The sequence below is a fragment of the Neofelis nebulosa genome, chromosome 1 (assembly GCF_028018385.1).
Source record: "Neofelis nebulosa isolate mNeoNeb1 chromosome 1, mNeoNeb1.pri, whole genome shotgun sequence".
Classification (NCBI taxonomy): domain Eukaryota; kingdom Metazoa; phylum Chordata; class Mammalia; order Carnivora; family Felidae; genus Neofelis; species Neofelis nebulosa.
The window spans coordinates 74506770-74532455 of NC_080782.1; the positions used below are offsets into that span (position 1 = coordinate 74506770).

General features: G+C 36.6%; 1 protein-coding gene across 1 annotated transcript; it reads left to right on the top strand.

Annotated features, from left to right (window-relative positions):
* Positions 1-7982: 7982 nt before the first annotated feature.
* LOC131516683 (large ribosomal subunit protein eL27-like) lies at positions 7983-9977 on the top strand. The gene is made up of 2 exons (XM_058738074.1): positions 7983-8039; positions 9561-9977. Exons 1-2 carry the CDS (start codon positions 7983-7985, stop codon positions 9975-9977), a joined length of 474 nt encoding a protein of 157 aa, XP_058594057.1.
* Positions 9978-25686: the final 15709 nt, after the last annotated feature.

The window sequence follows — 25686 nt, forward strand, 5'->3', positions numbered from 1 at the left end:
TAATGATGACAGATTCTAGAAATTCTACTTTCATTATTTCATAAAAATGTGTATGGTTTTGCATATTTGTGTTTTATGGCAAGGGACAGTTTTTCTACATAAATGGTTTTAGAAAGCAAAATTTCACCTTTTACCACTTCCCAACCCTGATTGATGTTTTATTTTCTTGGATATAATTTGAAAAGTATTTGTCCCAAAGGACAAAGACCCCGTGCTAATTATAAGCAGATCAATTAAATTTAGGAAAGTTTTTCAATATCCTTTATTAAGCTAAAGTTTTACACTGCTTTACTCATTTTTATATTTTTTCTAATGGTATAATACAGAGATGGAATTAAAACAGATGCAGATTTCACTTAGGATTTAGAAAGCTTCAAATAACATTGCTCTTGTGCTAAACAATGAAAATAGCCAGGTATTCCAAAAAATGTTTTAAGTTGGGGGGCCCTGGGTGGCTCATTCTAGTTAAGCATCTGACTCTTGGTTTCAGCTCAGGTCATGACATCATGGTATGTGAGTCTGAGCCCCATGTCGGGCTCTGCACTGACAGTGTGGAGCCTGCTTGGGATTCTCTCTTTCCCTCTCTTTTTGCACACCACCCCCCCCGTCAAAAATAAATAAATAATCATTAAAAAAATTCTTTTAGTTGAGTAAGATGACAATATTTTATATCTCCAATATCTTGTGGTAACACAACTATCCACCATTGTCAAAATTCATTGATCTGCACATCTAAAAAGGGCAAATTTAATTGTAAATTACTATTACAATATTACTGAATTAAGTAAATGAAAAAAAAATAATAAAAACGTTATGACATATTTAGCATTTCTAATGCCCCTATTCTAGAACTTGTGAAATTAATAAATTCATTATTGATATCTCATAAGCAAATCATTGTGTCATTAAAGTCTATATGTATATCAGGGCACCTGGGTGGCTCAGTTGGTGAAGCATCTCTCGATTACAGCTCAGGTCATGATCTCATGGATCATGACATGAGTCCTCCATCCCATGCAATGACTGCACGGAGTCAACTTCTGAATCTCTCCCTTCCCCTTCTTTCTGCCCCTCCCCCACTTGTGTGCACATGTGCACACACACACTCTGTCTCTCAAAATAAACATTAAAAAATAAATCTATATGTATAATTTATCTATTGCTGCATAACAAATTACCACAAATTTATCATTTTAAAATGACACATATTTGTTATTTCACATTTTCTATGGTCCAGTTTCTAAGCTGGCACAGCTCACCTGGGTCTTCTGCTCCAGCGTGTCTCACAAGAATGCAGTTAAGGATTCCCCAGGTGAAGGCCTGACTACAACATGATCTACTTCCAAGTGTGTACTGTCAAGATTCAATTTCTCATGGACTATTAGATGGAGGATTTTAGGTCCATGCTGGCTATTGGCTGGAGGCAGCCCTGTGTTCCTCGCCATGTGAGCACCTACACTATGGTGACTTGCTTATGAAAAGTAATCACAGAGTGATATTCTGTCACCTTTGTGGTATTTATTGTATACCTTGTATCAAGTCACAGGTGCTACACTCCAAGGGTGTTAGTAACAGCAGGTAGATGCCAGTGGGAGCCTATGTTAGAAACTACCCACTGCACCAAATTAATAGAAATGCAATTAATTTGTGTGTAAACATAATATTTAGAAATTCAGAGCCTAAGCTACATGAAGATAAGTGGCATATTAGATAAAAATTTAATTAAAACTATTTCATATATTACATATTTTTGTTACATATTATAGTCACAAAAAAATACTAGAAAATCAAATGTTTACTACGCATTCCATCATAGTCATTATGATACTAATTTTCTTTCCACAAATGTATTCCTATTTATGTTTCAGAATATTTAACATAGTTCTGTCCTGACTCAGGCATACCATATGTTCAACTGGTCTTAATTTCCTTTATTATTATGTTTTATAGTATCTAAATTTTGTATCTTAGAAGTTTTATCTTTGAAGACAATAGTATCTGTCATTATATTTATATGCTGGTTTGTGGTTAGTGATTTAGCATCTGATTTTAATTAGTATCTAGTTAAGCAAGTTGTCAAGAATTTCACTAAATTCATTAGCTAATACCAATGTGTGTGAAAACAACTTAAGCCCACTCTAAAACACTAATTCAAATTCAGTCAAAAAGTGTTACAACATATACTCAAAGGACTTAAGCTAAATTTTTAAAAATTAATATTCAGTAGTTTTTGATATTTTGATTTATTTTTTTAAAGAGCTACATTATAAAAATGTAATAATTTCTTTCAAATGCTTATTTAAGAGAATATATTTAATTTGTACTTTAAAACTTGTGTTATAGGGGAACCTGGGTAGCTCAGTTGGTTAAGTGTCCAACTTCAGTTCAGGTCATGATCTCATGGCTCATGATTTGAAGCCCCATGTCAGGCTTTGTGCTGACACCTCAGAAACTGGAGCCTGCTTAGGATTCTTGGTCTCCCCGTCGCTCTGCACCTCCCCTACTCACTCACTCACTCACTCTCTCTCTCTCTCTCTCTCTCTCAAAAATAAATGAACATTAAAAAAAATTTTTAAAGACTGAAAAAAACGTTGGGGATGTCATTGCTGGCAATTGTTTCCTGTATGAAAGGGAAGCTCATAGCAAAGGTTGCTGGGAGAAGAGTAACATGTTAAGATCCTGGAAACATCATGAACAAACTGTGTATATTCATTTCTTATTTGGTGCTATAAAAAGGTAGCACACACCTAGTGGCTTAGAACAACACACATTTATTATCTCACATTTATGGAGATCAGAAGTACATCAATCTCATTGGCTAAAAGCAAGGTGTCTCCTGGGATTGTTCCCTACAGAATATTTTAGGGTAGAATCCATTTTCTTGCCTTTTCAGCTTCTACAGATCATGTGCATTCTTGGACTGAAGACTCCTTTCTTGCATCACTGCAATTTTTGCTTCTGTTCTTGAAAACATTTCCTGTTTCTAACTCTGATCCTCCTTCCCTTACGATTACATAGGGCCCACTCAGATAATCCAGGATAATCTCCCCATTTTAAGATCCTTAAATTTTTATGTTTATTAATTTTTTGAGAGAGACCGACCGACCAAGTTGGGGAGTGGCCACAAGAGTTGGTGTTTCTGGTGATGTTCTCTGGTCCTTTCTAGTCTATTACTTTTGGTCTTTTTTGTTTTGTCTTTTTTCCACTCAAAGGGTCCCCCTTAAATTTATTGCAGGGCTGGTTTAGTGGTCATGAACTCCTTTGGTTTTTATTTTTCTGGGAAACTCTTTATACCTCCTTCTATTTTGAATGACAGCCTTGCTGGATAAAGACTTGTTGGCTGCACAGTTTTTCCAATTCAGCATGTTGAATACAACCTGCCAATCCTTTCTGGCCTGCCAAGTTTCTGTGGATGGTATGAAGCAAACATGATCTGTCTTCCCTTACAAAGAATTTTTCCTTTACTGCTTTCATAATTCTTTCCTTGTCTGTTTATTTTGTGAATTTGACTATGATATGCCTTGGTGACCATCAGTTGTTGTTGAATCTAATGGGAGTTTCTGTGTTTCTTGGATTTTGATGTCTGTGTCCTTCCTCAGATTAGAAAATTTTTCTGCTATCATTTGCTCACAGGAGCCTTCTGACCATTTTTCTTTCTCTTCACATTCTGGGACTCCTATACTTTGGATGTGATTCCTTTTCTTTTTCTTAGTGTTTATTTGAGAGAGAGAGAAAGAAAGAGAGGGAGAGAGGGAGAGAGAGAGAGGGAGGGAGAGAGAGAAAACCAAAAAAAACATGAGCAAGGGAGAAAGAGAGACAGAGGGAGACACAGAATCTGAAGCTGGCTCCAGGTTCCAGGCTGTCAGCACAGAGCCTGAGGTGGGGCTTGAACTCATGAACCATGAGATCATGACCTGAGCTTAAGTTGGACGCTTAACTGATTTAACCACCCAGGCAACCCAGATGTTATTCCTTTTTACTAAGTCACTGAGTTCTTTAAGTTTTGTACTATGATCTTTTGCCTTTGATTCCCTCCTTTTTTCTGCCTCAATATTCTCCTTAATTTTATCTTCTCTATCACTGATTAGCTGCTCTGCTTCCTCCATCCTTGCCATCGTGGCACCCATTCGAGATAGCATCTTGGTTATAGCATTTTTAATTTCATCCTGATTAGATTTTATTTCTTTTTTCTCCACAGACAAGGATTCTATGTTTTTTTTAAACCCCAGGTTATTGTGGTTCTAAATTCTAGTTCAGAAATTATGCTTATATCTATGTTGATTAAGCCCCTGGCTATCATTTCTTCCTATTCTTTATTTAGAGTGAATTTCCTTGTTTTGCCATTTTGGAAGAAGAAAAAATATAATAAAATTAAAAAAAAAAATTAAAATTAGAAAGTAAAAACAAAACAAAAAAAATCAAATAAAGGAAGATATATTCTAAGTGGGTTTTGGTCTCCTTATTGAAAAAAGCTTGATAGAATAGAGAAAAAAGGGGGGGGGAAGGCAATATAAAAATTAAAAATAAAAAATTATATGATAAAATATAATAAAATGAAATAGAATGATTTTTTAAAAAAATAAAAAATAAGGTAAAAAGAGAAAAATAAATTTTTCTCTTTCTGTATGCAAGAAAGAACGAATGGAAAAAAGAACAATTTAAGCAAAAACAGAAGCAAAGAAAACAAATAAATGAACCAGCAAAGTAAATGAAACCCAAATGAAGTTACATCTAGTTTCCCCTAGAACTGAAACTATGAAGCCCTCTATAGACTATACACCTAGCAGATGGAGTGACTTGTACTGTTCTTCTAGGGGATGTGCTTGGAGGGTGCAGTTGGGCAGGGCTTGGTGTAATGGTTCCATTTTCCACTAGGTAGCATTACTCAGTTTAGCATACTGGAGTGAATCAGTGTGGTGTGCATGAACATGAGTGCACATGTGCATGTGCAGGAGGTGGAAATGGCTTCATCCATGGGAACTTTTCATTCTCACCAACCCATTATCAAGCACCTCTCCATTGTTTCAGGACTCTGTCCACTCCCTGCCTCTACCCTGTGTCCAAGCTGCCTGCCTTCCAGGTAGCACCTCCCTTCAGAGTTTTATCTCCAATGGGATTGTGTTTCAAAACCACACACTTCAGAGACCCCTGTGGCTTGGACCTGCCAATTCTCTTGGGGAGGGTCTCACTGAGCAGTAGCTTGTCCCATAAAATATTCAGGCAATCACTCAGCTGCAGAAGTTCAGAGATTATGGCAAATCACAACACAGCCAGTGCCAGGTTTCACTGTACTCTTACATCTTTGTCCCAATACCAGACATGTGGATGCTCTCCAGGGGGTCCACCTGTGGGGAGGCCATATGGCCTTTATCAAATTCACTCCAAGCAGGGGAACCGCTTCTCTCCATGTGGCACATGAGTACCTCAGACCCTGCTGCCTGTTCCTGGGGATTTGCCCTACTTCCTCACCAGAGCACTGCTAGGCACTGAGCTCTAAAACTTCAGACTCTGAGCTCCACTGTTTATAGACTCCTGGTGGTATTGAAGCTCTCTCGTTTCTTCCCATCAATGGTTTGGGGAACAGATTTCTTGTTCAGTCCCCTGCAAGTGTTTTCACTCTTTCTCTCCAGCTACTTTCAGGGAGTGCTTTTCTTTCATGACCCAATGTGCCACACTTTCCCCCTTCTCTTTCTCTGTCCTCTCTTTGCAAAAACAGCTCTCTACTCTCCATGCTTTGCTCTCCCCCAGTTCACTTCTCCACACCATGTACCTGATGAGTTCTGTGGCTCAAGTTATGCCGATCGTTGTGTTAACCCCAGATCAGTTTCTTAGGTGTTCAAAATAGTTTGGTGCTGATCTAGCTGCATTTCAGGAACAAGACCAGCTCAGGGTCTCCATGCCACTCTGCCATCTTAACTCGTCTCTCTACATTTAATGTTAACATCAGTCTTTCTGTGTCAGATATTTATTTTAACATTCTTTGCAACTTACTCAGTTTTTACACATAGATACTTCTAAGTCTTTAATGATTCTTGACTATTGCTCCTTAATTGAGGATCTATTCAGTAGAAAGACTGTGGATTATAACACACTTTCCTCCAATTAAAAATTGCTTAATGTTTCAAAGCATTTTATTTTTTCACTATTAAACATTTTATCTTGTAAAATTGTATTTTTATAATTTCAAAGATATATGTTGCTTTAACCACACAGCCCACTTCAGGAAAGCTGAGAAAAAGTATCTACTCCATTGTATTATTTATAAGCAAGGGTTTGCTTTAATATGAATGATCAATTTACTTCCTGTTAACCTTTTTGTCAACATATCAGAAAAAAAGAAGTTGCAGCATTAAAAAAGACCAGTGCGTTGTCTGATGCACACTGAATTATTTATTTGTCTTTTTGGACTATAAGATACTTATTCTTTTTTAACTAGATACAATTCAAGTTATGTGTTAGGTATTTTTTTCTCATTTTGGAAAAGTGTTTCAGGATAAAACAGAGTGAGGCTGTTAGTTTTCATATATATATATATATATATATATATATATATATATATATATGTATATGTATATTGATTCATTTCATTGGAAGATGTTTACTGATTTATGTAATCATTTATTAACAGGATATTTACTGAATGTGTACTACTTGCCAGATACTGAGGATAAAACAAATTAAGTAAAGCCTTTCTGTTATGGAGCTTACAATCTACTGTCTAAGAAGTATATAAATACAAATCTGTCAAATAATTATAAAATACTACAAAGATAGAGCAAATGCACAGAAAGTAGAGATCTGAGAGAAGAAGGAGTAACAATGTTTACAAGTGCTTTCAATAGCTTTTAAAATCATTACTGAATTTTAGGTTATATAAGAGAATTAAGAGATCATTAAATAAAAGCTCTTTATTTTACAGATGAAGAAGATATTGCTGCCCGAAGTTGGGAGGGGAATAAATCAGCCAAGATCTTATTAGATCTATATATTGGCTAATTTAACTTAGAAGCCAAATCATGTATTTTCAAATGCAGTGCCTACTTACATTACTAACTTGTTACAGAATGTTCCAACTTTGCTCCTGAATATTATACCTGAAGTAAAGGCCAGAACCTTTTATCCTGTACTCCTCTCTCTATCACCATATTAAAAGGAGTATTGCCCATTCTTTAAGTTTTTTTTAATAGTATTTTTTTGAGATATTTCTTACACTTTCACATTCTTTCTTACTCTACATTTATTCATTTGGACTTTCATGACTATTTAACACTGGAGAATAAAGGATGTATTAATGTGTGTGTGTGTGCATATGTGTGTGTTTGTGTTTATGTGTGTGGCCACTACATCAAGTAGTTTAGTATGGAATAAAGAGTTGACACCTAAAACACATTTGATGCATTTAATGAGGCACTTTCTCAGCCAAGACTACTGTAAGAAATGTTCCAAAAATAAAATAATTTACATATATATTTTGACTCTGTGTCTCCTGCAGTGCATTCATTTGAGCCCCAGAAAGCACACATTTAAAAATCGGGGAAGAACTCTGGGAAAGATGAGTAGAGTTGAACTGACTCATTTCTTCGTGCTCTTAAAATATGAAAATGAGTCTTCAGCTGTAAATGAGGACTGAAATCTCCACTGACTTCAAGGGTACATCTGGGCTATAAGGCCGTCATATGTGCTAAAATTTATCCTGAGTACAAATTGGAGTTCCTAGCTGTGAGAAAAAAAAATTAGGGTTACTTAAAAATATAATCAGTCAACTGGAAGCTTATTATTGTGTAGTCAGTAACCATCTGTAGTCAATAAAAAACTACCAGTTGGCCTAAATATGTAGAAGCACACTGGTCACTTGTGTTTCGTCTTAGATTTGGTCCTATGCCCATGTGCACCTGTTTATCCATGCCCAAACACTGTCATGTAGATTGCAAGAGGTAATAAGTGCAATGCTAATGAGATACTCAATACACCTGCAGGCAAGCATGTTCAGATTTTTATCCACATTTGCTTTAGAACGAAGGTTCTACTACTCAGTGAAGGTATGCCAGGAAGTTTATATCCGCAAGCCCAACTTTAGTCACAAAAATGAAAAATAAAAACATACAGATGAATATGGTCTACATGTACCTTTATTTCATGAAAATTTAAGTTTAAATCAGGGTTGCAAAACTTTATAAATTGTTTCAGGAATTACAGTGTTTCAATATAAATGAAATCACAGCTGGCATTGATATAAGACTGCTGTGAAGAATAGCTTTGCTTAAAGGTGCTGCTATCACTTGGTCAAGGGTTGTTTAAAAGTAGGAGAAAGGTCTATGGAATAAAAATAATAAATAGTGGAAATAAATAAAAGGGAAAACTATTCATATAGCATGAAAAATATAAAATCCATTAAAGTAATAACAGTTCAATCTACAAAAATTTCTCAAGGTATCTTGTAAAATAGCTCTGCATGATTTCTCTTATTTTCAGGCATGATGCTCTATATAAATGGGTTCAGGTTCTGTTACTGGTATGGTAAAGTGAAAAGCTTTAACCACCATCAGAAAACCTGCAGTTGTCAGAAAACAGGAGTTGTCACTAATGTGTGAATTTGAGAAATTTCTTTACCTCTGTGATCAGCAGTTTCTTAATTAATAAAAAGAAATCACAGAATAATAACTCAAATACCTTTACTTTAGAAGTGAAAAGACTCAGCTCAGAGATAAAGTAATTTGCTTTATATTGTCAACTGAAAAATTACAGCTGAGGCTAAAGTTTACATTTCCAGACGTTGAGTTTAATGGGTTTTTTCAGGACTTTGCTATTCAAAGTATGGTCCCTGAAGGAACAATATCAGTGTGACTGGTGAGCTTGTTAGACATGCAGAAAAGCTGTCTAGATCCCAGAACTAGTGACTCAGAATCTGCATTTTAAACAGATCTTCTGAGTTGGAAAAGCAATACCTTGCAATTTACTGCCTTCTCACTCCGTGGTTGATGTGGGGGAACAAATGAGTTGATAAATGTAAAACAAACTATGCTCAATACAGTTATAATGCAATATAACTGTACTTAATGGTACCTCTAAAAGTGCTTTTAATTCAAAATTTGGAATTGAATAAGAATTCCATTGTATAATTTTACCAACATCCTCACATTTATCAAAACCCCATATTCCAATGAATTAAAAATTTTTCCAAGTCAAACTGACAATAACTATTTTAATTAAATATTCATGGAGTATGATGCAGTATTTAATCTACAAAAGATTTCATCCATGAATGCTAGAAGAGTTACAGAATTTATATTTTCTCTCCGTCTCTCAAAATTTGTTTTATGATTAGATGCAAGCAAAGTTATAATCTGAGAAGCATGAGGAAACTGTGCAAGAAGGTAGCAGTGGAAGTAAATTTTCACACACCCATTTCTGATATATTCAAAGGAATTTGTTGTCCTTAAAGTGATAAGAATAGTGGTACCAATTTTAAATTCTCACTTTTTAGATAAAGAAACTTAAATATGGCAATTGCATATTCTTTGAAATAAGCATCTTAACTTCCTTTCTGCTGTGGGCTCAAGTGGCTGGTGTTGAGATGGGCTGGTGTCAGGAAGGTGGTGCCAGTCTGGACCAGACGCTATTCTGAACACAAAGCGGTCATTGTGAAGAACATTGATGATGGCATCTCAGACCATCCCTACAGCCATGCCCTGGTGGCTGGAATTGACTGCTATCCCTGCAAAGTGACCGCTGCCATGGACAAGAAGAAAATCACCAAAAGGTCAAAGGTCAAGTCTTTTGTGAAAGTTTATAACTACAGTCACTTCATGCCCATAAGGCACTCTGTGGATATCCTCTGGGACAAGACTGTGGGCAAGAAGAATGTCTTCAGAGTCCTTGCTCTTAAATGCAAGGCCCAACAAGAGGCCAAGATCAAGTTCAAGGAGAGGTACAAGATCAGCAAGAACAAATGGTCCTTCCAAAAGCTGTGGTTTTAGATATGTTCTGTTTAAGTCATTAAAAATAACAACAACAACAACAACAACAACAACAAGAAATGCATCTTAAGTGCCAAACACAGTACTTGAATAAGTACCAAAAAATTCTTTACAAAAAACTGGGGGGTAGGGTGGCATGAGGCAAAACCTTTTTTCTTTCTCGTCACCTAATAGAAGAAGGAAGGAAATGGGATTGAAAGACTGTTATCACCAAAGAAAAAAAATGACTTCTCAACAAAACTGAAACTTAAGATTCCTTTGTCTTAATCCCATTTTGAGAGGATGAGACATTCATTTGAGAAACACTGTACCACTATGACTAAAAAGAGGTTTCTGCTCTTCAAAATACTGGACAGAATAAAGTAAAATGCAACATAATCTTTATTGCCAAAGATGCAGTCAAATATAAAAAGAAACAATAAAAACAAAAAATGCAGAACAAGTTGATGCAAGCTGGGCTCTATTTAATAGTCTTAAGTGCAAATGTATGAATATGTAATAAATAAACTATTTTAAGTGATTTTGTTTCTGGAGTTTCATTATTCTGGAGACAGAATAATGTCTGCACAAAGATTTCTACTCCCAAATCCCTGGAATCTATGAATATGTTGTATAATATTGCAAAGTGAACTTTGCTGATATAATTTAAGTTATGGATTTTAAAATAAGGACATTATCCTGGATTATATAATTTATCTTATATTAAAAAAGCAGATTTTATGTGGATGCAGGATTGCTATAAGAAAGACATACCTATAGACTTTAATATGATTTGAGAAAAAGCAAAATCATTACATGATAACATAAAGCAAAATGGAAGTAAAGGATCTAAAGCTGGAAATTGTAATGCCAGCAAAGGATAGTTTGATAATGTTAAAAAAAGGTTTGGCTTAAAAATGTCAAGCTAACAGGAGAAACAGCTTCTGCCAACCAAGAGGCAGTAGATGAGCTCCATTAAGACAATACACCATTAAGATAATGACTGAAAAGAAAGGATATTGGCCTGAACAGGTTTTTAATGCAGATGAAAGCATCGTGTTCTGGGGAAAAAAATTCCACAAAGGACACTTACTAGTAAGGAAGAGAATCAAACACAAGGTTTATGGTGGGGATGGGCTAACTCTACTGTTTTGAGCAAATTCAGTCTGGGTTATGATCAGGACTGCCTTTATGTAAAGCTACTAACCCTTCAGCCTTGAAGGAAAAGATAAACATCATCTACTAGTCTTTTGGTTCTACATGACGACCTGGACAATGAGAACCATTTTTCTGGGTTAGTTTCAGTGATATTTTGTCTCTGAAGACAGGAAGTACCTTTCCATTAAGGGAACACTTTTTAAAGTTCTTTTGATATTGGACAATGCCCCTGGCCACCCAGAACCCCACAAGTTCAACTCCATGGGCACCAAAGTAGTCTACATGCCCTCAAACACAACATCTCTACACCAGGGGAGTTATAAGGAGTTTTAAAGCTTAATACACAAGATATTCTTTAGAAACAATTGTCAATATCAAGGAAGAGGACCCCAATAGAGATAACATGATGAAAGTATCGAGGGGTTACACCAATGAAGATGCCATAGTATTTAGAGAAAAATCCATGAAAGCTAGAAAGACTGAAATACATTTTTTTCCTGGAAAAAAGTGTGTCCAGATGTTGTGTATGACTTCATATGAATTACAACAGAGCCAATCGAGGCAATCATTAGGGATTGTCAATATGGCAAATATGATTGGGAGTGATGGGTTTCAAGATATGATCTTTGAGAAATACAAGAGCTAATAGACATCACACCAGCATAATTAACAGAAGAGTGACTTGATGGAGAAGAGTACTTTTGGACCAGTGCCAGATGAGGAGATTACAAAAAAAAAAAAAAAAAAACAGAAGCAGTGACCAGAAGCAAATTGACATTAGACAATACGGAAGAAGGGTTCTTTCTGTCCAGACTACTTTGACTTCTTTAACAACATGGACCCATCTATGTTACAAGTGCTGAAACTAAAGCAAAAGGTGGAAGATAGCTTGGTTCTGTACAGAAACATTTTTAGAGAAATTAAAAAGCAAAAAGCCACATAGAAATTACAGTGTACGTCTGTAAAGTTATACCAAGTGTTTCTGCATTTCCTGCCTTCCCTTCTATTTACTCCCCCCCCCTTTTTTTTGCTTCTGCCACCCCTGAGACAATAAAACCAACCACCTCTCTTCCTCCTCAGCTACTCAGGGTGACAATGACATGGATGAAGACCATTAACATGTTCCACTGCCACTTAATGAATAGTAAGTAAGCGTCATGCCTTACAGTTAATAAACATCTCTTGTGTATGGGATTGTCTTCATGTGAAAATCAAGTAACTGTAGAGCAGGAACTGGAAGAGACATTTTTGAGTCGTCATCATCATAATTATCATGTATTCAGTGTGTAGGACAGTATGTTCAAGGCTTGTATAAAAATGGATAGCCTATCTTTACATAGGTGTGAGGTGAAAAATATTCAATATAATGTGTTAGTTTTCCTAATGTTCTGTAACTTTGCTTTTAGAGAATTACATTACCATCCAGGAGTCTCTCTCTCTCATAATTCAAGAAACTGTATACCAGTCTGTCGTCACAGGTAAGTGTTTTTTTAAAAAAATGTAACGTTTTCGGGGAGTTCCGGAAGATGGCGGCGTAGGAGGACGCTGGGCTCACCGCGCGTCCTGCTAATCACTTAGATTCCACCTACACCTGCCTAAAGAACCCAGAAAACCGCCAGAGGATTAGCAGAACGGAGTCTCCGGAGCCAAGCGCAGACGAGAGGCCCACGGAAGAGGGTAGGAAGGGCGGCGAGGCGGTGCGCGCTCCACGGACTGGCGGGAGGGAGCCGGGGCGGAGGGGCGGCTCGCCGGCCAAGCAGAGCCCCCGAGTCGGGCTGCCAAAAGCGGAGGGGCCGGACGGACTGTGTTCCGACAGCAAGCACGACTTAGCGTCTGGGAGGTCATAAGTGAACAGCTCTGCTCAGAAAGCGGGAAGGCTGGAGGACAAAGGGAGGGAGAGCTGCTGAGCCCCCGGACGGACGGCAGAGCTCAGCTTGGCGGGGAACAAAGGCGCTCGCCAGCGCCATCTCCCCCGCCCATCCCCCAGCCAAAATCCCAAAGAGAACCAGTTCCTGCCAGGGAACTTGCTCGCTCCGCGCAAACACCCAACTCTGTGCTTCTGCGGAGCCAAACCTCCGGCAGCCAGCGGATCTGACTCCCTCCCGCTGCCACAGGGCCCCTCCTGAAGTGGATCACCTAAGGAGAAGCGAGCTAAGCCTGCCCCTCCTGCCCCCGTGCACCTTGCCTACCCACCCCAGCTAATACGCCAGCTCCCCAGCACCACAAGCCTGGCAGTGTGCAAGTAGCCCAGACGGGCCACGCCACCCCACAGTGAATCCCGCCCCTAGGAGAGGGGAAGAGAAGGCACTCACCAGTCTGACTGTGGCCCCAGCGGTGGGCTGGGGGCAGACATCAGGTCGGACTGCGGCCCCGCCCACCAACTCCAGTTATACACCACAGCACGGGGGAAGTGCCCTGCAGGTCCTCACCGCTCCAGGGACTATCCAAAATGACCAAACGGAAGAATTCCCCTCAGAAGAATCTCCAGGAAATAACAACAGCTAATGAACTGATCAAAAAGGATTTAAATAATATAACAGAAAGTGAATTTAGAATAATAGTCATAAAATTAATCGCTGGGCTTGAAAACAGTATACAGGACAGCAGAGAATCTCTTGCTACAGAGATCAAGGGACTAAGGAACAGTCACGAGGAGCTGAAAAACGCTTTAAACGAAATGCAAAACAAAATGGAAACCACCACGGCTCGGATTGAAGAGGCAGAGGAGAGAATAGGTGAACTAGAAGATAAAGTTATGGAGAAAGAGGAAGCTGAAAGAAAGAGAGATTAAAAAATCCAGGAGTATGAGGGGAAAATTAGAGAACTAAGTGATACACTAAAAAGAAATAATATACGCATAATTGGTATCCCAGAGGAGGAAGAGAGAGGGAAAGGTGCTGAAGGGGTACTTGAAGAAATTATAGCTGAGAACTTCCCTGAACTGGGGAAGGAAAAAGGCATTGAAATCCAAGAGGCACAGAGAACTCCCTTCAGACGTAACTTGAATCGATCTTCTGCACGACATATCATAGTGAAACTGGCAAAATACAAGGATAAAGAGAAAATTCTGAAAGCAGCAAGGGATAAACGTGCCCTCACATATAAAGGGAGACCTATAAGACTCGTGACTGATCTCTCCTTTGAAACTTGGCAGGCCAGAAAGGCTTGGCACGATATCTTCAGTGTGCTAAACAGAAAAAATATGCAGCCGAGAATCCTTTATCCAGCAAGTCTGTCATTTAGAATAGAAGGAGAGATAAAGGTCTTCCCAAACAAACAAAAACTGAAGGAATTTGTCACCACGAAACCAGCCCTACAAGAGATCCTAAGGGGGATCCTGTGAGACAAAGTACCAGAGACATCACTACAAGCATAAAACATACAGACATCACAATGACTCTAAACCCGTATCTTTCTATAATAACACTGAATGTAAATGGATTAAATGCGCCAACCAAAAGACATAGGGTATCAGAATGGATAAAAAAACAAGACCCATCTATTTGCTGTCTACAAGAGACTCATTTGAGATCTGAGGACACCTTTAGATTGAGAGTGAGGGGATGGAGAACTATTTATCATGCTACTGGAAGCCAAAAGAAAGCTGGAGTAGCCATACTTATATCAGACAAACTAGACTTTAAATTAAAGGCTGTAACAAGAGATGAAGAAGGGCATTATATAATAATTACAGGGTCTATCCATCAGGAAGAGCTAACAATTATAAATGTCTATGCGCCAAATACCGGAGCCCCCAGATATATAAAACAGTTACTCATAAACATAAGCAACCTTATTGATAAGAATGTGGTCATTGCAGGGGACTTTAACACCCCACTTACAGAAATGGATAGATCATCTAGACACACAGTCAATAAAGAAACAAGGGCCCTGAATGATACATTGGATCAGATGGACTTGACAGTTATATTTAGAACTCTGCATCCCAAAGCAACAGAATATACTTTCTTCTTGAGTGCACATGGAACATTCTCCAAGATAGATCATATACTGGGTCACAAAACAGCCCTTTATAAGTTTACAAGAATTGAAATTATACCATGCATACTTTCAGACCACAATGCTATGAAGCTTGAAATCAACCACAGGAAAAAGTCTGGAAAACCTCCAAAAGCATGGAGGTTAAAGAACACCCTACTAACGAATGAGTGGGTCAACCAGGCAATTAGAGAAGAAATTAAAAAATATATGGAAACAAACGAAAATGAAAATACAACAATCCAAACGCTTTGGGACGCAGCGAAGGCAGTCCTGAGAGGAAAATACATTGCAATCCAGGCCTATCTCAAGAAACAAGAAAAATCCCAAATACAAAATCTAACAGCACACCTAAAGGAAATAGAAGCAGAACAGCAAAGGCAGCCTAAACCCAGCAGAAGAAGAGAAATCATAAAGATCAGAGCAGAAATAAACAATATAGAATCTAAAAAAACGGTAGAGCAGATCAACGAAACCAAGAGTTGGTTTTTTGAAAAAATAAACAAAATTGACAAACCTCTAGCCAGGCTTCTCAAAAAGAAAAGGGAGATGACCCAAATAGATAAAATCATGAATGAAAATGGAATTATTACAACCAATCCCTCAGAGATACAAACAATTATCAGGGAATACTATGAAAAATTATATGCCAACAAATTGGACAACCTTGAAGAAATGGACAAATTCCTAAACACCCACACTCTTCCAAAACTCAATCAGGAGGAAATAGAAAGCTTGAACAGACCCATAACCAGTGAAGAAATTGAATCGGTTATCAAAAATCTCCCAACAAATAAGAGTCCAGGACCAGATGGCTTCCCAGGGGAGTTCTACCAGACGTTTAAAGCAGAGATAATACCTATCCTTCTCAAGCTATTCCAAGAAATAGAAAGGGAAGGAAAACTTCCAGACTCATTCTATGAAGCCAGTATTACTTTGATTCCTAAACCAGACAGAGACCCAGTAAAAAAAGAGAACTACAGGCCAATATCCCTGATGAATATGGATGCAAAAATTCTCAATAAGATACTAGCAAATCGAATTCAACAGCATATAAAAAGAATTATTCACCATGATCAAGTGGGATTCATTCCTGGGATGCAGGGCTGGTTCAACATTCGCAAATCGATCAACGTGATACATCACATTAACAAAAAAAAAGAGAAGAACCATATGATCCTGTCAATCGATGCAGAAAAGGCCTTTGACAAAATCCAGCACCCTTTCTTAATAAAAACCCTTGAGAAAGTCGGGATAGAAGGAACATACTTAAAGATCATAAAAGCCATTTATGAAAAGCCCACAGCTAACATCATCCTCAATGGGGAAAAACTGAGAGCTTTTTCCCTGAGATCAGGAACACGACAGGGATGCCCACTCTCACCGCTGTTGTTTAATATAGTGCTGGAAGTTCTAGCATCAGCAATCAGACAACAAAAGGAAATCAAAGGCATCAAAATTGGCAAGGATGAAGTCAAGCTTTCGCTTTTTGCAGATGACATGATATTATACATGGAAAATCCGATAGACTCCACCAAAAGTCTGCTAGAACTGATACATGAATTCAGCAAAGTTGCAGGATACAAAATCAATGTACAGAAATCAGTTGCATTCTTATACACTAACAATGAAGCAACAGAAAGACAAATAAAGAAACTGATCCCATTCACAATTGCACGAAGAAGCATAAAATACCTAGGAATAAATCTAACCAAAGATGTAAAAGATCTGTATGCTGAAAACTATAGAAAGCTTATGCAGGTAATTGAAGAAGATATAAAGAAATGGAAAGACATTCCCTGCTCATGGATTGGAAGAATAAATATTGTCAAAATGTCAATACTACCCAAAGCTATCTACACATTCAATGCAATCCCAATCAAAATTGCACCAGCATTCTTCTTGAAACTAGAACAAGCAATCCTAAAATTCATATGGAACCACAAAAGGCCGCGAATAGCCAAAGTAATTTTGAAGAAGAAGACCAAAGCAGGAGGCATCACAATCCCAGACTTTAGCCTCTACTACAAAGCTGTCATCATAAAAACAGCATGGTATTGGCATAAAAACAGACACATAGACCAATGGAATAGAATAGAAACCCCAGAACTAGACCCACAAACGTATGGCCAACTCATTTTTGACAAAGCAGGAAAGAACATCCAATGGAAAAAAGACAGTCTCTTTAACAAATGGTGCTGGGAGAACTGGACAGCAACATGCAGAAGGTTGAAACTAGACCACTTGCTCACACCATTCACAAAAATAAACTCAAAATGGATAAAGGACCTGAATGTGAGACAGGAAACCATCAAAACCTTAGAGGAGAAAGCAGGAAAAGACCTCTCTGACCTCAGCCGTAGCAATCTCTTACTCGGCACATCCCCAAAGGCAAGGGAATTAAAAGCAAAAGTGAATTACTGGGACCTTATGAAGATAAAAAGCTTCTGCACAGCAAAGGAAACAACCAACAAAACTAAAAGGCAACCAACGGAATGGGAAAAGATATTTGCAAATGACACATCGGACAAAGGGCTAGTATCCAAAATCTATAAAGAGCTCATCAAACTCCACACCCGAAAAACAAATAACCCAGTGAAGAAATGGGCAGAAAACATGAATAGACACTTCTCTAAAGAAGACATCCAGATGGCCAACAGGCACATGAAAAGATGTTCGACGTCGCTCCTCATCAGGGAAATACAAATCAAAACCACACTCAGATACCACCTCACGCCAGTCAGAGTGGCCAAAATGAAGAAATCAGGAGACTATAGATGCTGGAGAGGATGTGGAGAGACGGGAACCCTCTTGCACTGTTGGTGGGAATGCAAATTGGTGCAGCCGCTCTGGAAAGCAGTGTGGAGGTTCCTCAGAAAATTAAAAATAGACCTACCCTATGACCCAGCAATAGCACTGCTAGGAATTTATCCAAGGGATACAGGAGTACTGATGCATAGGGGCACTTGTACCCCAATGTTTATAGCAGCACTCTCAACAATCGCCAAATTATGGAAAGAGCCTAAATGTCCATCAACTGATGAATGGATAAAGAAATTGTGGTTTATATACACAATGGAATACTACATGGCAATGAGAAAAAATGAAATATGGCCTTTTGTAGCAACGTGGATGGAACTGGAGAGTGTGATGCTAAGTGAAATAAGCCATACAGAGAAAGACAGATACCATATGGTTTCACTCTTATGTGGATCCTGAGAAACGTAACAGAAACCCATGGGGGAGGGGAAGGGGAAAAAAAAAAAAAAAAAGAGGTTAGAGTGGGAGAGAGCCAAAGCATAAGAGACTGTTAAAAACTGAGAACAAACTGAGGGTTGATGGGGGGTGGGAGGGAGGGGAGGGTGGGTGATGGGTATTGAGGAGGGCACCTTTTGGGATGAGCACTGGGTGTTGTATGGAAACCAATTTGACAGTAAATTTCATATATTAAAAATAAATAAATAAATAAATAAATGAATAAATAAATTAAAAAATGTAACGTTTTCAATATTGTATCATCAATGTGACTGTAATACAGTATCCATAAAAAGTTTATATCAATGTATTTATTAGTATATAGGCTAGACTACCATGAAGCAATTTTATTGATTATATTAGGCTACCATAACACATTCATATTGCTACTTTATCATTAATGAATTAGATATTACACTTGTAAATAAGTATAATTTTCTTTTTGTGATTATCTTCTATTTTTGAGTTATATTGTTAGCATTATATATAAAATATACAGTGTTTTTAATCATATAGGATAATATAGATATAGGTAATGACAATGTATCCTGTAAATACATGGCAAAATCACAGTATGAAACTCACAGTATCAATTAACACAGTACAGTATGGTAAATATATGGTAAATCTTCCTTATGATTTTCTCACATATTCTTTTCTGTAGCCTACTTTTCATAATACAGTATATAATACATATAATATACAAAACAATATGAATTACTAATGTCCCCATTTGTCAACTAAGAAGTTAGAGATGCTTATTAAAATGTTGAATAATTTTTGAGATCTACTAATTTCTACAAATACCAACTTATAATTTAATAAGGTATCTTGATAAAACTGATAACAATGCTTGGACTCCCAAGTGTATATTTTTTTGAGTACTATTTGCCCAACACTGCACTACATTCTTTACAAAATGTATCTTAACCCTCAAAACCTTAAAAAGTAGGTATTTTTTTCTATTTAATAGACATTGAAAGAAGATCGAAATACGCAATTACTTATCAGAAGCACCACAGATCCATCCGATTCTGACTCTAAAATCTAAGCTCTGATTACTACTACAATGTTTCCCCTCAGAGTACACTGCTTCAATTTATATAAAAAGTATTTCACGGGATTTATTTATGTCAGAATACTGCCAAGGTCTGTTATCTATGAGAGACCCTAATTAAATTAGGGATTTGGGGCCATTTAATGAATAATTACTAGTTTTTTTTTTAATTGAGGGCATTAAAAATGAATAAATAAGTTGAGGGCATTAAATGTAAATATAAGCGAATGACATCTGAGTTATGATGACAGATTATTCCAAATCCTCTAAGATATATACAGGAATATCCTAAGTAAGAAATATTTTGTTTGTGTAATGCTCTTCCCCATTATACTTGATGGTCAAATAACATTTAAATCTCTAAATGATTAGAAGTAGGTTTGTTTTCCTTGAGGATAAAAATGTAATAATAGTCAAAATTAATTATCCTAAAAGGCACAATTCTGTATTCTCTCCTCAGAACCACATGTCACAGCTATGAATAGGCACTTCTCAGGTAGCCTGTTGCAGAGAGAATGGACTCCCAGCTCCAGCTGCCACCCATCAGAATCCCCAACGACATCTGTGCTGATGCCACATTCCCACCTGCAAATTTTTATGTATTGTGGGGCTATTTCTACTCTTCTTGGAGCCTTTGGCTTGATGACTTTCCATCAACCTGGTTGATGGCTGCCTGTGCCACCCACCTCTCCTTCTGGTCTTTTCTCACAGGTGTCAGACCTTTTGGCAGTCAATGGGCTCTCCTTGCCTATGCCTGCTCCCCTGCCCTTTACTCTTCAAGGAGATCTATTGTCCTATTCCATTCTGGTGAACACATTGCAGAGTACCTGAACTGACACATTAAGTCAATAAATCCTTTCCTAGGAATAGGACTGGAAATGAGTCAAAAGTGAACTATTGAAGTTTATTTTGAACATCATTTCTAAGACCATTTGTTGAAGGTAGGCACTTGGAAGTAACTTGAAAAAGAATCTGTTAAACTGCCTGATGAATAAAGTGTTCACCTCCAACCTTGAGAAAAATATGTGATTCTTACAGGTCAATCCTCTTACGGGAAACAAAAGCCAGGCTTTCCAAGTTCGTAGTGACTCAGGTTAGGGGTGGCAGTGAGGGTTAAGGGGAGGATGAAATGATTGAAAATGCCCTTCACATGATATACTGCACTGTTCATTGGAAAGAGATACTGCTCAAAAATTGATTTCACATATAAACCTTGTGAATTAAACTCCTTTTGCTAAGAAAAAGAATAATATCAACTGGGCTTTGGTTTCAGATCTAACTTAAAAAGTATAGTACTTTTTTATGTGCTTCAAAATTAAGTTAGTTATAAGTAGAGAATTTGGAGCTTTTTATAATCAAATTAACTTATCTATGCATCCAGTTATTTATTCATTCAATAATTAGTGAACTAGTTGGGGAACACAATCTGCAAGGGATTTGAAATACAGATGAAATAAAACACAGTTCTTGTCACAGTCCAATTAAAGTGTCAGACACCTCAGTGAGCAATTTAAATAGTGGGAAAATATTTGTGGTAAGTAAAACATGAATGGAGCAAATTATATTTTTAAAAACTGTCTTCTCATTGATTTTCCCACTGTTCTAACAATTACATTGTGAGATAGGCAATGTATTATTTTCTTCATTTTATTTTTCAATATTTGGGAGGGTGAACTTGTACACTGGTATTTATCAAATTTAGTCCATTTCCAGTATTTCATATAGCAATGTGCACAAATATAGCATAAAAGAAGTAATAGTCGGGGCGCCTGGGTGGCTCGGTTGGTTAAGTGTCCGACTTCGGCTCAGGTCATGATCTCACGGTCCGTGAGTTCAAGCCCCGCGTCAGGCTCTGTGCTGACAGCTCAGAGTCTGGAGTCTGTTTCAGATTCTGTGTCTCCCTCTCTCTCTGCTCCTCCCCTGTTCATGCTCTGTCTCTCTCTGTCTCAAAAATGAATAAACGTTAAAAAAATTAAAAAAAAAAGAAGTAATAGTAATAACAAATTTTAAATTCAATGCCCAAATTAAGGCAGGTATGTTGTAGTAGTTTCATAGTTATTTTTAGCTATAGTGAGACACTAGCACTTCTGAAAAATATGGTATGTCACACATTTATATTTTAATTTGGAACATTTGTTATGAGATGAAGCTGAAAACCATGCCCCTTCCCACGTGTGACTAAAAATAGCAATACAATCAATAAACAGCCATGAAAGAATTTTATCTTGAGGTTACCCTTCTTAATCAAAACAAGTTTTTGAATGGATTCCGTACTACGCAAAGATGGTTAAAAAAACTGGTATGCAATATGGTGATGATGATTATGCATTTTCCCTAGTAAGTTAAATATAGTACAGAATCTTGTTCAGGCAACTAAATAGACAATACAACTTCATAAATAAATGTTCTAATAAGTCTGCTCAAGGTAAATCTAAAAGTGTGATGATTCAATGAAATTATCCTGAAGACTTTGAATTATCAATTTGACTCCCAAAACTTCCTCAGTTACACAAAAATTCAGTTTTCTGAAATTATTTTTAATTTTGACATATTTCTAGATTAAAATGCAAATGTAAGAAATAACACAGATAAGTATGCTTCCCCATTTTTTTCTTTGCCCAGTAGTAACACCTTGCAAAACTATAGTACAATATCGTGATCAAGATACAGCTGTAGACAGTGAAGATAAAGATTTCCATCCCCACAAGGTCAATTAGTTTGCACTTTTATAACCACAACCACTTCATTCTAACTCCCATGCCTCATTAACCCCAAGCAACCACTAATCTACAACCTATTTCCATAATGCTGTCATTTCAAAAATGTTGTATAAATGGAATCATACAGTATATAAACTATTGGGATTTCACTCAGTATAATTTTCTAAAAATGTATGCAAGTTACGGCATGTGCCAATAGTTTGTTCCTTTATATTGCTGAATGATATTCCAGGATAGGGATGTACCACAGTTCCTTTCACTATTCACCTATTGAAGGGTATCTGAGTTGTTTCCTGTTTTTAACTATTATGAATAAAGCAGCTGTAAGTTATGTGTGTTATGTGAACATATATTTTCATTCCTCTGGGTGAAATTTCTGGTTTTACGTTAGTCACAGAAACTTCCAAAGTGTTTTCTAAGTGGCTCACTATCTTACATTCATTCCTAAGCACCAGTTCCTACAAATCTTCATCAGAATTTGGTGTTATTACTACATCTTAGTTAGCTTTTATGATAGATGTGTATCTCGTTGTGGTTTTAATTTCTATTTACTAATGGCTAAAGATTTCAAAATCTTTCATGTGCTTATTACCCATCTGTGTCTCCCCTTCAGTGCAATGTTTATTCATGTCTTCTGCCTGTTTCTAACTGGATTCCATGGGTTTTTTTTTTTTAATGTTTTCTGGTTGTTGTTTTTTTTTTTTTTTCCACATCTTCAAGATAGTGGTTTTCTGTTGGATACATAGTTTGCATTTATCTTCTCCAAGTCTGTAAACTATATTTTCATCTACTTAATATGCTCTTTAACAGAAAAAAAGTTCTTAATTTTGATGCAGTCCAATTATTAATTTTTTTTCTTTCTATGGATTGTGCTTCTCATGTGAATTGTAAGTACTCTTTGCTTAGTTCTAGATCCTCCAAAGTTTTTTTTCCTAAAAGTTTTATAGTTCAATATTTTATATTGAAGTACACAATTATTTTGATTTGACTGTTGTATAACATGTGAGACTTAGATTGAGGCTTTTTTTTTTTTTTTTTGGCCTATGGATGTCCAATTACTCCCACCTCGTTTACTGAAAAGGCTCCTGTCTCCACTAAATTGCCTTTTAAATTTTGTCAAAAAATCAGTTGAAAGTATTTGTGTGGATATTTGTGTATCTGTACCCCTGATTTATGTTTCTATCACTCCACCAACACTATATATTCTTGATTAACATGGCTTTATAAAAATCCTTTACACTGGGTAGACTGATTCCTCCAACTCGATTCGTTTTCAAAACTTACTCAAGTGTTCAAGTTTGACTTTCCATATACATTTTAGAATAATTTTGTCCATGGGTCAAAAAAGTTTGCTAAAGTATTGATGGGAATTCTGTTAAATATATACAAGAATTTGGGTACAGATGACATCATTACTATGTTGAGTATTCTAACCTATAGACAGTATCTCTCTCCCTTTATTTAGATCTATTTTGACTTCTTTTGTCATTATGTTTTCAGTATAACAAGTCCTGTATGTTGTATTTTTTGTGTACATTGTCATTTTGAGTTTTCAGTATACAAGTCCTGTATAAGTCTTATTATGTATGCATCTAATTATTTCACTTTTTAGGATTGTAAATGATAGTTAATTTCTCATTCCTGTGCCCACTTGTTGATCGATAATAATAAAATTGGACTTACTAGTTACAACTCAGATTAGTTCTAATTAGTAATAGTTTGTGTTTATAAATTCTGTGAGATATTTCTGATTGGACTAATCTACCATCCTCAAGTAAGGACACTATTATTTCTTTCTTTACAATCTGTGTTTTATTTCTGATTCTTGCTTTATTGCACTGGCTAGAATTTCTATCACTATATTGAATGACAGTGATAATAATAGCTGCTCGTGGGACTGACCTTAGCAGGAAAGGATTTTATCTTTTAAGGTAAGCTGTAGATATTTTATAGTTGCCATCTACCACGTTGAGATGCCCCATGTTCCTATTTTTCTGAATGGTTTTACCAAAGTAGTGAATTTTATTTTTTCTCATTCTTTTGTCTGCACTGATAGGAGTTTTCTTTATCCTCTTAATATGGTGGGATACATTAATTGATTTTTGAAGACGTACCCAGCCTTGCATCACTGAAACAAATCCCACTCAATCATGATGTATAATTGTTGACTGCTATTTGTTCTTAAAGATCTTTGCATAAGAGATACTGATCTATATTCATGAGCAATAAAATGGTGGTTCTCTTTAGTTTTTTTTATGTCTGTTTTGGCATTAAGGTAAGGCTTTCTTAACAAAATGAATTGAATAGTGTTCTTCTTATTGAGTTTTCTGAAGAGATAATTTAGAATTAGAATTATTATTCTTTTATTCTTTTTAAATATGAATCATGAATCATTTATTAATGAAGAGAACATTCAATGCTGACAAATGAGATTAGCACTCTCATACATTGGTCTTACTGTTTTTGCAATCTTTCTGGAAAGCCATTGGCAATATGCATCACAATCTTTAAATGTTAGAGTTTTTAGCTCTAAACTATTTATTCATACCGTCTCAGTGTATGTTCAACAAGCATATACATATAAAAAGATGAAAAGAAAAATATTTAAGATAGTTATTTCATCTCTGGGTAATGGGATTCATTTTTTTCTTCTATGTGTTTTGAAAATATTCTATTAAATATATGCATAGCAGTTAAGATTTCTAGATTATACAGAAATTGAAATACAAGTCACAGTCATTACTAGGAGTATGGTTTTGGACAAGTTTCTTAAATTTTTCCTCACATATCAAATAGATAGATATATACATGTATTTGGTTATACATGTATATATAATAATGCTGTATTTGGTAATACATGTAAAGTGCTTGACTATTATATTCTGAAAAAGGTAATTTGAAAAAAAAAATATTCAGCTGGTGGACTGTAAGGTGTTACTTCCCACAAAGAGGTTTTTAAAATACAACTTCATGTAGCAGTTGATGAATACCTTTTACTTCATTTTAATGTCTATCTTCAGCAGCAATCCCAGAAGAAAATGCTATTTTAAGAGTCTGTTTAGATGAAAAAGCTCATTTTTCATTTACATTTAGGCAATCATTCTCTTGACAGAAGGTAAGCAAACTAATGTTGCATGATAAAGCCCCCATCAAGTATCTCATACTGAAGCACAGATTCCAAACCATAATTTGTAGTGTTTGATGCTTTCATCCAAAATGTATTTTATATCCTCTGTGACACATGAAATCTCTTGCATGTTCCTATCAGGGTAATGGAAAAGGAAACAACAGGACAGAGATTAGACTATGAAATATTAAAGAGTTTGGAGCCCCAGATATTCTGTATGAAAACCACTAGGCTCATGTTTGCTGCTCATTAATAAGACCTTGGCCCAAAGACTCATTTTTTTTTTCCAGAGATTATAATTTTTCAGTTCCAGAATGGGTCAAGAGATGGCAGCCGTGTGGTCCGTCCACCTGAAAGGTGATGGCTGTGGATTAGGACCACTTCTTGGTGACACTGAGATGGTCGGGGATGTGG

Excerpts from the sequence above, each read along its gene's own strand:
- LOC131516683 (XM_058738074.1), top strand. The coding sequence starts at position 7,983 with ATGTTCAGATTTTTATCCACATTTGCTTTAGAACGAAGGTTCTACTAC. Across the intron at positions 8,040-9,560 it reads GGTTCTACTACTCAGTGAAG|TGGCTGGTGTTGAGATGGGC; the intron begins GTATGCCAGGAA and ends TGTGGGCTCAAG.